Source organism: Astatotilapia calliptera, chromosome 12 (assembly GCF_900246225.1).
Source record: "Astatotilapia calliptera chromosome 12, fAstCal1.2, whole genome shotgun sequence".
Classification (NCBI taxonomy): Eukaryota; Metazoa; Chordata; class Actinopteri; order Cichliformes; family Cichlidae; genus Astatotilapia; species Astatotilapia calliptera.
In genome coordinates, this window is record NC_039313.1 from 4,461,555 (window position 1) to 4,475,201 (window position 13,647).

Consider the following 13,647-nt stretch of genomic DNA (forward strand, 5'->3'; position numbering starts at 1 on the left):
TACCTTTGTACCCAGAGTCATTTGCACCCAGCTCAGGCGCTTGGCTATCTCAGAGCTTGGCAGATAGAGCTCCCAGTCCCTGCTATGCATCTGCACTTGTGCTGTATTTGTTATCTTGGACAAGCATTCTCCCTCACCGTTTCACTGGCCAAATAGAGAGGGGGGAGAAAACGAATCACTCCTAGACCTACTCCTGTTGTTCCTTCAGCTGTCAACACTTCTCACAGACTTCACCCCCGCCTAGCCACATCGATACAGAGAAGTGACTGCCGTTTGCTTTATGATTGCCTTGTTTTATTCTCTCGGCCGGGCTTTTTCCTCAGCCTTCACAGCTCTAATCAGAAAGCCTCGCCTGGACAACAGAGGCATTGTCTCTTAAACTGAAAGAGGCTGTGGATCAGTGAATCCCTTTCCATTTTCCCACTTTATTAGCCCGCCGGCACACCACTGTTTATACTAGAGGGTATTCTGTGTTTGCTAAGAACAATTACAGTATGAAAAATGATCCGTCAATGCCATCTATCAGGCCAGAGTTGACAGGAATCCTATAGACAGGGCAGCCATTCGTCCCCCGCTCCCCATCTCTGGGGTCCCATGCTTTAGTATCCATGACAACATGCAAGCCACTTGCCACGCTTGCCACTTCACAGTGAGAGATGAGCGCCCGTGAGGGGCTTTGAAAATTAGCCTTTGACACCCCGTGTTCCACTGCGCTCCCACCCTCCTCGCATGCAGTCCAGACCCTTTGGGGAGGCCTCGGAACAATCCCGATCCTTCTCCGCATTCAACCTCACACAAACAAAAGCAGACTCTGCGCGCTACTATAAACATACTTCTTTAGGGTCTCGCGGTGTCAGTTTTATTGTGCCTGAGCTATATGATTCTCAACATTAACCTCACAGCTACATTACCTATCCGCCAATGGAAATGAAAGAGAAGCACGACTCGGCCGGCATCCATAAAAACGGGGTGAAAAATACAACGGCTGAAACTGAAAGGCTGAGAGGTGCCTGACTGCACATGAGCTGCCAGCACATTACCAGACAGATCCAGCTGTTTGACCCCTCCGCTCCCCATTTCTTAAATGACTTTGTGAAAAAGTAACATCTGTCAAAAAAATACAGATTTGCTTTTTCACCGTGCAGATGGACCAGTGAACTGTAACATGCAGTGCTTTTACAATAAACTACAATACTTCTTTTAATGATGCCATAATGTCCATGTCTACATTCAAATCATTGATTGTTTTGGCTTATTTGTTTGTGGGAGTTTTTTTGCATGACCAAAAATACTGTTAAAGTTTATTTTAAGTTTAGACTAGAAGTCATGGCTGCGTTTGGTAAAATGTGGCATTCGGCAGAGTTCCCATAACCTTGGAGTGTAAGGAGTGTCTTGTGGAAACAAAACAAAAGCTTGTTATAGTTCAAAGTAGACAAGAGACATCGGTGCCAAATTGTAAATATAGATAAATATGACTATAATACACTTTACAGTACCTTCATGTTTAAGCAGTAAAAACACTTTATTAAAATTACAGTAGGTGCCATGAAAAATAGAAGCTAGCAATCTCGCTGCCAGTACAATTATTTAATCTGATTATTGCGAGATATCAAGAGATCAATGTCCAAAAGTTCCTTAAAATTCTCAAACGCGACTGCAAACACTTAAAGTGACTAAGTGATTTAAGTCTAAGAGATGTTGCTGCTGTTCCCATTTGACTCCCAGACACACCTCTTTGGGGTTGTGTTTATGCCATAAAACCACACTTGGCAGCTGAGGATCATATTACTAGCGTGAAAGAAACAAACAAAGCTGTGCAAACGTGGTGCGCTGTCAGAAGCAACGGTTTTAACGGCTTGTGATTAATCATATTTGGAGAAACATTAAAGGGAAAAGGAGGGAAACTGGCTCCAGCACTAGGAGGTAAGGGTGTCAACTGATATAACCCACCACTGACATCAAGCAGAGCCAGCTAGCTCATTGATGTGGCAGCGTCTCATTTTCACCAGTTTGGAAGCAGACAGTTTTGCAGTGCCTTGCGGTTCTTAATTATCTTCCGACTTTGTCTAATTCAATCAACACAACTCAGATCTAGCTGCGAAATGGCACTCACATCCCCTCAAGCTCAGCAAGTCAAAAAACACTGAATAAGTGGAACAGTCAAACTGACAAAATGGCATAGCACATGAGAAATAACTGTTATTTTATCTCCCGGGCTGAGACCTCATCCACAGCAGAGGGGATGAGGGAAGGCTGGGAGAGCATCCAATCAGCTTTTTGTTTTTGGTTACAAGGCTGCATTCAGGGGGGAAACACAGGAGTCGAGCGCTTTGATGACGCTGCAGATGCCGCCTTGCTGAGCACTGTGAGATCACCGCGTTAGCCGAGACTCTTGAGGTCCCTTTGCTCGGATGCTTCCTGGCGAATCTAATATCCTGTTAACACAATTGCATCCAACTATGTTGTCATGTGTCAGGACAGTACGCTCTTTCAGCCGTCCTCTTCACAACCATACATTTTAAATCGACAACAAGACAAACACATGCGCAGACCCACACTGGGAGAATTTAAAAGGTCATTAGGGATTAAATTGCTTCCTAATTTGCCATTTTAAAAGCGAACGACATAACGAGAGGAGGTGGGGAGGCCAAACCCGATCCCCACCGAAATCCTTTTCCACATTACCTCCATTCCCACCCATTTCACCTCCCATCTAATTCCAAGGGCCACAGCATTATTAGATTTTGACATTATTAGCCCAAATAGCAGAGAGGCCCCACTGTCATTATAAAGCCTTTACTTTTTGCGCTGACTGCCAAATCTGTTTTGCACCAGCTACACACTGCCAAACCCAACAATGGCAGATTAGTGAAGCCCTTCTCTTGTTGCAGCAGAGGTTAATATAAAGTGACAGGGCTAAGTCCGCTCCGATTAAGTATGCTGAGAGATATTACGGCAGTTTGTTACATCAGATCGTTATTGGATTAAACAGCATGCACAACAATGAAAGTTTAATTTTAATTTTCAGCAGGAATATAAAATAGGCTCTAAGAGCGCTCCTGTCAGAACAAAGGCAGTATTACAATACCTTCTTGTTTTTGCCCCCCCGCCTCCCCGTTTGCCATTTCTGGAGTGGCAGACATGAGAAAATATGATGGTAAGTGAGGATGTCAACCTTTAGGGGGTTTTTTCCTCCCAGAAGTTAATGCATTATTTATAAACCAACAAAATTCAAATGCACTTCACAAACCAGGAAAAAAAACATAAGGGAATACAGCAGGTATCAGAAATAGTATGAGTAATATAATTCTCATAATCTTCCTTACTGTTTATTGGTCGGGTCATCTACTGCTGTGCTGCTTGCAGCGATAGCCCAGTTGGCCAATGCATTGTTAGCTCTGCAAGAGGTCACTGCACCTGACCAATAAGCTGTTATTAATCCTCACAGAGTCATCCATTAGGCATCCAATTTTTATGACCCTCTTTTTTTATTAGATGTGCTATCAGCTGTCCATACCTGACAGAATTATTGACTTCCTCATCTTCCTTTTCCCAGAAGATGTTGGGTCAGGTAGACTGAACCTGAAGCCAGGGTAGCAGGTAGTGTGGGGCTGAATCTGGCAGTCTCCTGGGGTGTTCCCCCACTGTCCCGTTACCACCGATAAATCTCTGTGCTTTACGATTAGGTACATAAAATGAGTCATAGATCTGAACGGTAAATAAGAGCTTGTCAGTGGGGCTGACGCCAAGCCCAGCTCCTCCCCCACTTCCTCCTCTGCCAGATAGTCCCTCTGTACCCCAGCCATCAGACTGCTGCTATTGAGCTGGGGCTAAAAAGGCTCCAATAAATAAGCCTGATATTTCCCTCTGGACTTCTACGGTGCCACCCTGAAGCATGCTTGCATACACTGAACAAACAAACAAAACAAAAAAAATAAAGTTCCCGCATCAGAAACTGGACTGCCTGGACAATAACAAAGGTTTATTTCTTGTTTTTCAAATTCAGAAAAGTATTGAAAAATATTAAGTACTCTTTGCCTGTAATTACTCCTCTCAGATAGAAAAGGAAGTCAATGGATCAATCCATCTCAAGTATATTCAAACTGTATGCTGGACTCCGAGACACTGATGTCTTTTAATGGACCTTCAATCCATACTTGCAATTAAGCATGCAAAATCTCCCATTAAGTAACTCCATTTACAGTGTATTTACTCTAGAGCTGTTTGGGTTTTTTCCTAGAGTGTCTTCCACGAGGCTGAGAGAGCAGCAGCGAGATGACCTGAGGGAGGCCTGATGGTCTCAAAATGCACTCGCACAAAGACGGACACTTCCTCTGCAGCGCCAGCTAATCATTGTTGCCGATTTCGTTTACACTGTTCCAAAACGACTCCCTGAATGACCACCTTCGCATATTAAACAGACAAACAGACAATAGGGACAGACTGTTAGAGGACATGAGAGCAGCTAAACACCAGCAATGTCATGACAGTCTGGGGAGAGGCAGACTCATAATGCTGTATGTACAAATGGGAATCTACCGGGTGATTGATAGCATATTAAACAGAATTGTGTTACTGCCTATCCACTGCACATTTTGACAAGGCACCTGCAAAACTGTTTTCAACATACATCAGCACCTATTCAGCATAACTGCATATAAAGTGCACTACATCTCTCTGTACCAGGGAAAAAAAAGGCTATCAGTAGAAATAGGTCTAGAGAGGAAAGCAGAGAAAGTGCATGGCTACAGGCATGCAATCAACTAAGAATTCAAAATCTCGCCCAGTTTATACAGTTCTATAATCAGAGAGCAAAGAAGGAAAACAACGCCATTGGCGGCGCACCAAAGAGATTCAAAACATTTTCATTAGTGAGCAAAAAATAAGTACTTCTTACAGAGAGCATTGCTTCTTTTTGCATAAGTTTGATGTTTAAGAGGGAAGATTAGATGGAGGACAGGGGGTTTTATGTCAAGTCTAAGCTCTGCAAGAGCCTTTCTCACTAGTTACACCATCTGATTAGGACTCTTGTTATCCCGAGTGTTTCATCCATCGAATGGAAACTGGAGCATCAAAAATATAAAGCAAAAATAAAGCTGTAACAAGTAACTGTAACCCAAGTTGATTATATCCAGGGCAGGGTAATGTAGAAACGTCAGGTTACTCTTGGTTCTGCTCTCCATTAAAAATATATAAAGTCAGAAACATTTCTACGTAGGGCTGTTCGATATAACGATATATATCGGATGACGATATAAAAATGTCTATCGTTTCATTTTATGCTATTGTTTGTTTCGTGGTGTCGCAAAATAAACTGTTTACGGCAATATTTTCTCATCGTTTTGATGGTTACTGTAGTGGCTATATTAATGTATTAAAGTTCTCTCTTTCTCTTATATTTAATATAACCACACTAAGGATGGACAAGCGCCTGTTTTTATGTGTTGTCATTAGCAACAAGGACGGTAACACCATCGCGTGTCCGCTTATGTTCCACATAAACATTTCACAATAAAGCTCAAGATCCTGTTGAGACTTTTCAAAATAAACTGAATCACGTGAAAGAGCAGATTATTTACAGATGAGAAGTAAAAAAGAGCCGCCAGGTGCTAAAAAATAAAACTTAGACTCAAACGTTAGAACAGGCTTTTCCCCGCAGCACGCCGTGTAATAAATACTCACAAAGAAAACGGCGGCCTTTACAACTTATGTCTAAAAATGTATCGTTTCATGCATCTGTTAAAACACTCCAGCTACATGACGCGCAGCTGGAAACACTTCCCGCAAGTCGAGCTGCCCGAGATTCACATAATTTACAGAAAATGTTACATTTTTGTGATTTATGTCGTTATTGGGACGATAGAATTCTTATATCGGGGTATGAGATTTTGGTCATATCGCACAGCCCTATTTCTACGCTGACATTAAGGAACAGCCTGGCAATTCAGGGCTGCATGGTGGTGCACAAATATTACGACGCAAGGAAGCATCAGAGCGCTGGTTTTAAGCAACCGTATGTCAATGTGTACTTATACAACTATGTGCCAGTGTTGCATTGCCATAATGCCAACAAGCCACACTAACACCATCTTGGTAATAAGGCAGGCATGTCACCAAGTCATGCCAGTGCCATTTGCCAATATTTTGAATAAGTCAATATGCCATTCGGTGTGTCCTTATGTCATATATCACAGTCAATATGCCAGCAAAGCAGTGGGACCCAGATCCCTGTGGAGGCCAGTGCAATGACAGCAACATCATTACATCATGATATGGTCAATATGTCAAAATGTCATTATGTCACGATATGCTCAATATACAAATATGTAAATAAGCCAAAATGTCATTATGTCAGTACAGCGGTAAGTCATTATGTGAGTGTGATATCATTACGCCAAAGGGTCACTGCAATGATGCCCATGTCATTACACTGTGATACAAATTAGAGGATAATATCATGCCAGCGTATGCCACGTTATGTCAGTATCTCATAATACCACCGATTCGACACGCAATGATGCCAGTATGTTGTGAAACTACTGTGCACGTGGCACAGTGCCATGTTATCATGTAAAAGCAGAAAGATATTTCACCTTCTGTGTCTGTCAATCTGTAAATAGCATTTATATCTGTTTGTATATATGCACAATGCAGTTCTTCTATAGAAAAAAACAACCTGACAAACCTCAATGTCAGCCTTTGTAAATGGAATTTAGTCACTGCTTGCCGAGCTACGTCCTAGGAATCTTACTGTTTTTGTCCAGCCACCCACTCCACTGCTTACTCTACCTACAGTCAGTGTTTAGAACTGTGAAGAGAATATGTTCCCTCTGATTTTAGTCTATTGTCTTTTTATCCTTGTAGCTAGAATTTTCGTCTTTGTTTTGCGTTTTCCTCCCTCTCCCATCACTACCTTCTGTCTTCTTTTGTCCTTCTACGCCACATCACCTGCTCAGTCTTTTAGCTTCTGTGACCATGGATTAGTCTAGAACTTGCACACGGCTGTACATACAAAATCATACTATGCTTATAATTATTTAAACTTTGATTAACTGATTTAATCCAGTCAGCAGAGAACACTATTGATTCGATTAGATATTGCACCATCTGGTCTATTGCATAGTTTGAAAAGAATGTCGTGTGAGCAAATGTATACCTTTCAATATATTTGAAACTTTTTTTATATGCTTGCTTTTGATTTTGACATGTTTGTTAACTTCATGTTTCCAGTACACACTCGGTTATTTAGAGTGCGTTACCGAGCAAGGCTGTGTCAACTTCCTCTCATGAATGCCACACTACCTATTAAAGTTTCAAGAATACAGCATTTATATTTCAAATGTTAATAATAAAAAAAGGCTGGTAATGCTGCAGCCCACTGTAAACATTTTCATTCTCAACATACACGTCTTTGAAGCGATCACACAAATAATATTGGGAGTCGGGTGTTTAAAGACCAGATGTGCAAAAATGAGGTGCACTCTGAAGATGATCCCCCCCATAATTCTGCCTACATATCGAGTCATAACTAGACATCGTCAGCAGTTGCAGAGAGGTTCTGAACATTAAGTTTATGGGCTCCTCATTATTTAACATGTTAGGGTCTCCCCACAGCCCAATGAAATTTTGATGGCAGTATTACAGCTAGTTTGTTGGCTCTTCACTCCTACTCACTACTTAGGCAGATGTAAATGTGTAAGAGATGTCTCTTTGGACAGACCCATGTTTCACACAGGAAAAGATACTAGACTAATCCACCTTTCTGCTCTGATGTGAATTCATATTCGATGTGATCTTCCAAAGAGTCTGATCAGAGAGCACTGGATGTTGGTTGTTGCTGTTGTTACAGGCCTCTGTCTGGACAGGCCCAGGACTGCAGTGGTGCAATGATCTGCCTAAGCCATTTCCTGCCTTCCCATCTACATAGTGTAAAAAACAAACATTCCTGTAAATAAAGACGGCTGTCCAACAACTGTCTTCCCAGCGACAATGCTATTGACCATAGTCAGATGCTCCACTGATTAAAAATTGATCCATTTTGAAAAATCTAATCAACTGAATAGGTTTCCTTCATACGTGGGGTGGGGTTAGGTGCTTTTGTTGAGGGGGTTGCAGAGGGGGGGGATTGAGCAGCTGCTGACACAGGGAGGGAGACCTGTTATTAACCCGTGCACCTCCATGCAGCCCCGTGCACCCTGATCCCCACTTCACCTCCCCCTGCGCCCCGGGACCAGACAGGGACCAGACGGTCTGAATTATTCAGCAGTCTGAGAGAAGCTCCGGCCACTTGGCCTATTAATGCCTGACAGTAGAGGCTAGTGGCTCTAATGGCCAGCCTGGAGAAGCCCCAGTTCCCAGTGGATGCAAGTAGGCCTGCTAACGCTAGGCTTCAGGGGATGTGAGAGTGAATTCATCAGAGGCCGAGGTCGCGGCAGGTTAATGATGCCGCACGTCTAGACGGACGCTGGACTCACACCCTGCCCAAAAGGCAGCGGGGAATGGGGGTGGGATGCAATAATATTTTTATCTTTGAAGGAGAACCAGCACTGCAATATTAAGTCTTGAGGCTTATTTATGAAGGAGCGGCGTTGTTGACTTTGGCCATGATCCGCAATTGACTTGAGGGTGTCCCTTTAAAAATAACAGAGAACAATGAATATCTCCAATCCCGCTGATATGACTCGGCTTCATGTTATGTTCCGGTAGTCCTCCTGTTATTTAGTGCTAAATGAAAAGGAAGCATGAAGAGTAGCATTTATCACAAATGGATAAAATGTACAGACGTAGCTGAACAACGTTCATAACAGAGAGATCAAACAACTGTCAGCACAACCCAACTCTGATTACTCGCTAACCCTTATCATCATTGCACAAACAATGCCAACAGCTGGAGAGGCCCCTCAACTCTAACACAAAGTCACTCTGTAATCAGGGCATCTCCCCCAGAGAGAAAAGGGGATGACGCTCAGGGTGCGACTCATTTGGGAGCATCTCAGCTGCCATGTGCTCCATCACCGTGGTGATCGTATGCATCCGCTCGATGCCTCGGAAGATGTAAACAAAAAAATAAACGCAGGACCAATGAAAGATATTACCCCCTGGGTGCAGCGTGGAGGATCCAGTCAACAACTGCCGAGTATATGATCCGTGTGGCGTCTACCTGGAGATTCCTAATAGAGGAAGCTCTCAGACAAACAGTAATCATTTTTGCACTCAGTCATCATTCACTGTGAGGACAAACACATTATGAAGTCCAGGCAGAGAGGCAGAGGAAGGTATTCTTATTATCATCCACTAGAGATTTATACACTTCAAGGTTGAGTTCTTTGAGTGAGTGGGCTCGATCAGTCTGATGAAGCGCAATGAGTTTAGCCTTCAGTGGGTACTATATGTACCTGACTGTATGGCCACACAGCAGAAGCTCTTCCCTTATTCAGGATGCCAAGCGCTATTACTGTTGAGGTCAACATCGCTGCCATGATTGTGCCAAACCAAGGGCATCCTGCAGAAGGCTACCGAGGGGACACAGACACACTCCGCGCCCATTTGCACAAATGTAATTTCCCACCATCTCCCCTCACTCAAGGTGACCAAGCACATAACTCAGAGACCCATGTGAGATGATCCTGATGGACTTGTCGCAGCAGAGAATGGCTTGCATTAAAACAATCTTGCCAAAGCATGCAGAAAAAAAGCTTCTTCAAGAAACTGTGAGCGCAAACAGAGGAGCAAAGCAATTATTTTGCTTGGCCAGAGCTAAAAATCATATGCTTATCATACAGAAAGCCTGAATTGCAGTCTAAATATTGGTACTGCATTAATAGTCAATTGGATGATTTCCATAGAGTGTCAAGCGGAGATGAAAGTAATGTAAAGATATAAATTCCTGTGAGGTCTGTGCAGACCTCCTGCAGTGAAGGAGAATGAGAAGACTGTCCACTTCACATGCATGTCCTCTGATTTGTCCCTCCTCCACCACCACCTTAGCCACATTCCAGTTCCTCAGGCATACTGCTCCTCCTGCCGCATACAGCAAAAGCCTGGAGCAATGTTTAGCTAAACCTGCTGGCCTACGTAGGCAGTGAGAGTCCCCAGAGGGCTGAACAATCAGACAATTTCAAGATCATGAAGCATTAAACCAATTCCGGCAGGGTACACTAATTAAACAGCCGAGCCCGGCACAGCCAACCAATCCCCACAGAGCAATTAAATCCATCCCCTCTAAAACACTGTGGAACCTGTCTGGGGAAAACTGCCGAGAAGTGAGAGAGCGAGAAAGAGGGAGAACGATAGAGTGTGGGGGGAGTGAGGGGTAGGAGGAAAATATCATAAAATTCATCTGGAAAAAAAAAGAGGAAAAAAAACTATAGGGGGAATGCAGCAGGAGGCTAACAAGGGAAATTGAAAAAAGCGAGTCTCAATTCACTTCTTTGTTCTTTCCTCTATTTTTTGTCATTAATATTCAAAATGTCTGCCTTTATTCTCAGACGAGGAGGTGTGTGTGTGTGGGGGGGGGGTGACCACATTTAAATTCAAAAATAGTGACCCTGTTGCGATCAAAAGTTGCATATTTAATTAAGATTACAAGGTCTGGAAAGCACTCGTGAGACTGAAGGGAAAGACAGAATAGCCTCAAGGCCTATATTACACACCGGCAGAGCTGCTAACACAGTTGCAAACCCTAATCAATACCCCGATGCTCTCCTCCACGAAAGTAAATGAACAGGTGACAATGGAAGCATGACATCACTGGGCTTTTCAGGGAACAACAAAGCTTGAGAAAGTGAGAGGCAGGAAGCAGCGGAAAGATTGAAAGTGATTTCCGGGTAGCTCCCACACGCCAGAAAAAAAAATGCATTTGTTAACCTGTATAATTGCCGATATTAATAACTTGTGATTAAAAAAAAGAAAAGAAGGGCAATCTCCTTTCCCAACAATCTTATGGTTAGGTGAAGCAAATTCTCCCACTGTTTACCCATTTCTCCAGAGTGGCTCGGACAAAGTGCAAGTGTATTTTGGCGGTGCTGAAGAGGAGCAGAGAACACCACAGGGGTATGACTCTGGTGGAAGCAAACCAGAGGTGTGGACAGGGAGGCAGACCTGCTCTTTTCTCTCCCCCGACTGAGGCGACGTATAAATCAAGAGCCGAGCTTCACGTCTCCACTTCCTGTTCCTCTCCATTAAAAATGATAAACTGTACCTCTTGAAGCCGCTCGCTCGCTTTAGGGTCCCGGTCTGCACCTTCCTGGTGGAAGAAGCGGGCAGAGTGCGCGGCTCAGATTTATTCCATCCCCTCCCATTGTTGGAGATGAATAAGGGAGTAATTAACTGTGTGGGGGTAGCAGCTGCACAAAGACGAGACCGGCTAACACAACAAGCCCGATCCATCTGCTTTTGCTATAACACACCTTTTGTGTTATTTTGATAAATAAGAGCACATCTGCTTAGTAATAACAAATGCTGCTTTAATACTCAAAAGACTGTCTTTCGTGGTTCTTCTCTCTTCCCACTTAAATGAGGACAAATGGGCCTTACAAATCGGTGGCATGCGTAAGACTAGTATTCCTCCAGTCTGGTAAACACACTCTGAGCACTGGCACATAATGAGAGTGGCTGAGATCCCCGAAGACAACCTGGAGAAGGTTAGTGAAGCATTGATCTCATGAGTGCGCACCGAGCTCAGGGGCACCCTTCACACCACGCAAACCCACGTTACCAGACAACCAGCATCAGAACACAGAAAACCTGGCAGCTGCACATTTGGAGGGTTAAAAAACAAAACAAAAATGTGTTTTTTCTTCCTTCATGAAGGACAAAATGGACAATAGGGGAATAAACTACAGCAACTGAAACCCTCCCAAATACAGCTGAGGCACGTTATTTAGAGAGATGGAGACACAGAGAGAGCGAGAGAGAGAGGGCAACAGGATTCATTGTAAGCCTAGTAAAATGAACAAGAAAGGACTGCTGCTCAATACGTCTGCAGTGGCGTCAGACAGTCAAAACAAATAAAGCCAAGGCCGCGGTGGAGAAACGCAGCTCAATATGGACTTACTGGGCAGGGGACTGGCTGTCAGCAGGGAGAGGACACAGCTTTATACCAATGCCGATGAGCCATTAGCTCTCTCCTCGCGATGCTTCCGCCTGCCTCACTGCGAGCGAAGAAGAGGCTGCCCTACCGCCATGGAGCCATCCTCCAGCACACTAATGTGTCCCTGAAGTTTTGTTAAAGCTGGTTATTTACTCCTGCAAAACAATTGCTCCAGCCTAGGGGCAGCAGTATGAAGAACACACTGCTATGAAAAATCTGGCGTCTCTTGCTATGAAGCACTGTCAACTACCAAGGGGGTGTTCTTGTTGAAACATTGGAAGTACTGTGGGGTTTTTTTTATGTTTTTACCCACAATACCACACGAGAGAAAACAACTAATATGCATAACTTCAAGAAGGTAGCAAATTACAACACAGGTAAATGGAAAAAAATCTTAGTAGTCATTAGCCACAGTAATTTGGGATCAGTGCTATGAAATCATGTGCGAGGTATGTCAATTTCTGTTGCTGTGACTGAAAAGGGTCTACTCACATAACACACACGCACACTCGCATGTGCACACGCACACACTTTCTCACTTACCTCTAGTGGTATCTATTCTTGGAGATAGGGAAGAATCAGAGACTCAAAACCTGAGTGAATAAAAGCAAACCTTTCTTTGGTAGAAAATACTTCCAATAAAAAATACATTAAAAAAATTACAAATCACTCAGGGAAATATTGTGTTTTCTAAGCCCAACCTTAGACCACCATACCTCCATACTACAGTTCTGCATCACACAGCATTTCAGTCGCTGAGCGCGGCGCCTCATAAAATTTGTCACAATCCTCTAAGCGAGGTTGAGGCAAAAAAAAACATCTGGCACAAGTCATTTAACAATAGTGTCATTACATAGTTTGTCCAGCAGAGCAACCTCAGATCCATTATTTAAAATGCTTCTTTACTTTCAGTACTGCAGCTGCCCTCATAAATGACTCCCAGCAAACACGCCTGAAACAGACAAATCATCTCCAAAACTGGTCAAAGTATGGCACCAAAAACACGACCACAGACACACGGATGTGGACGTCTTCACCACGAATAACATGTCCAGCCAGAGAAAGCAAGAAATACCAATCAGATTAAAACAATGAAAAAATTTAATGTGTGTCTTTTTTTTCAGTAAAACTATATATGACTGACAACTAATTTGGTTACTAAATGGTTGTGAACAGCTCTGTGTACACAGACTAGCATTAATGAGCCTGTTTATTTAAACATAGAACTTTTAAGTCATCTATGTCTGTGACTACTTGAAGTCCGGAGCCAGCTAATTATTATTCCATGTTGAAAGTTTCACAAGACTGCAAACATGCAACTGGGATATATGACTTCGTCACATTCACCACAAAGGATTGTGGGCCAGAATAGCCAGGAAGGCACGCTGACTTGCACGCTGGAAAATGCAAAAACAAAAGCATTACATATGACATACTGGGACCAGTGTTAACAATAACCATCATAATGGAAGTAGTACACCTTAACACTGGTTGACACCTGCCATAATACTACTAAAAGTGCAAAAAAAAGACACGAGAGAGACTCTACCTGCACC

General features: G+C 43.3%; 1 protein-coding gene across 5 annotated transcripts in view; it reads right to left on the reverse strand.

The window, feature by feature from the left end:
- Positions 1-13,647, reverse strand: part of cux2b (cut-like homeobox 2b) — a 95,997-nt gene that overhangs the window by 77,115 nt on the left and 5,235 nt on the right. The window contains exon 1 of one of the 5 annotated variants that reach the window (XM_026186161.1): positions 4-1,112. The exons of 3 other annotated variants lie outside the window; for them this stretch is intronic. In XM_026186161.1, coding sequence (XP_026041946.1) covers positions 4-90 — 87 coding nt within the window. In that variant the 5' untranslated portion in view covers positions 91-1,112. Of the gene's footprint in view, positions 1-3; positions 1,113-13,647 lie in introns of those variants that run through there. One more of the 5 variants, XM_026186164.1, reaches the window with a different exon arrangement.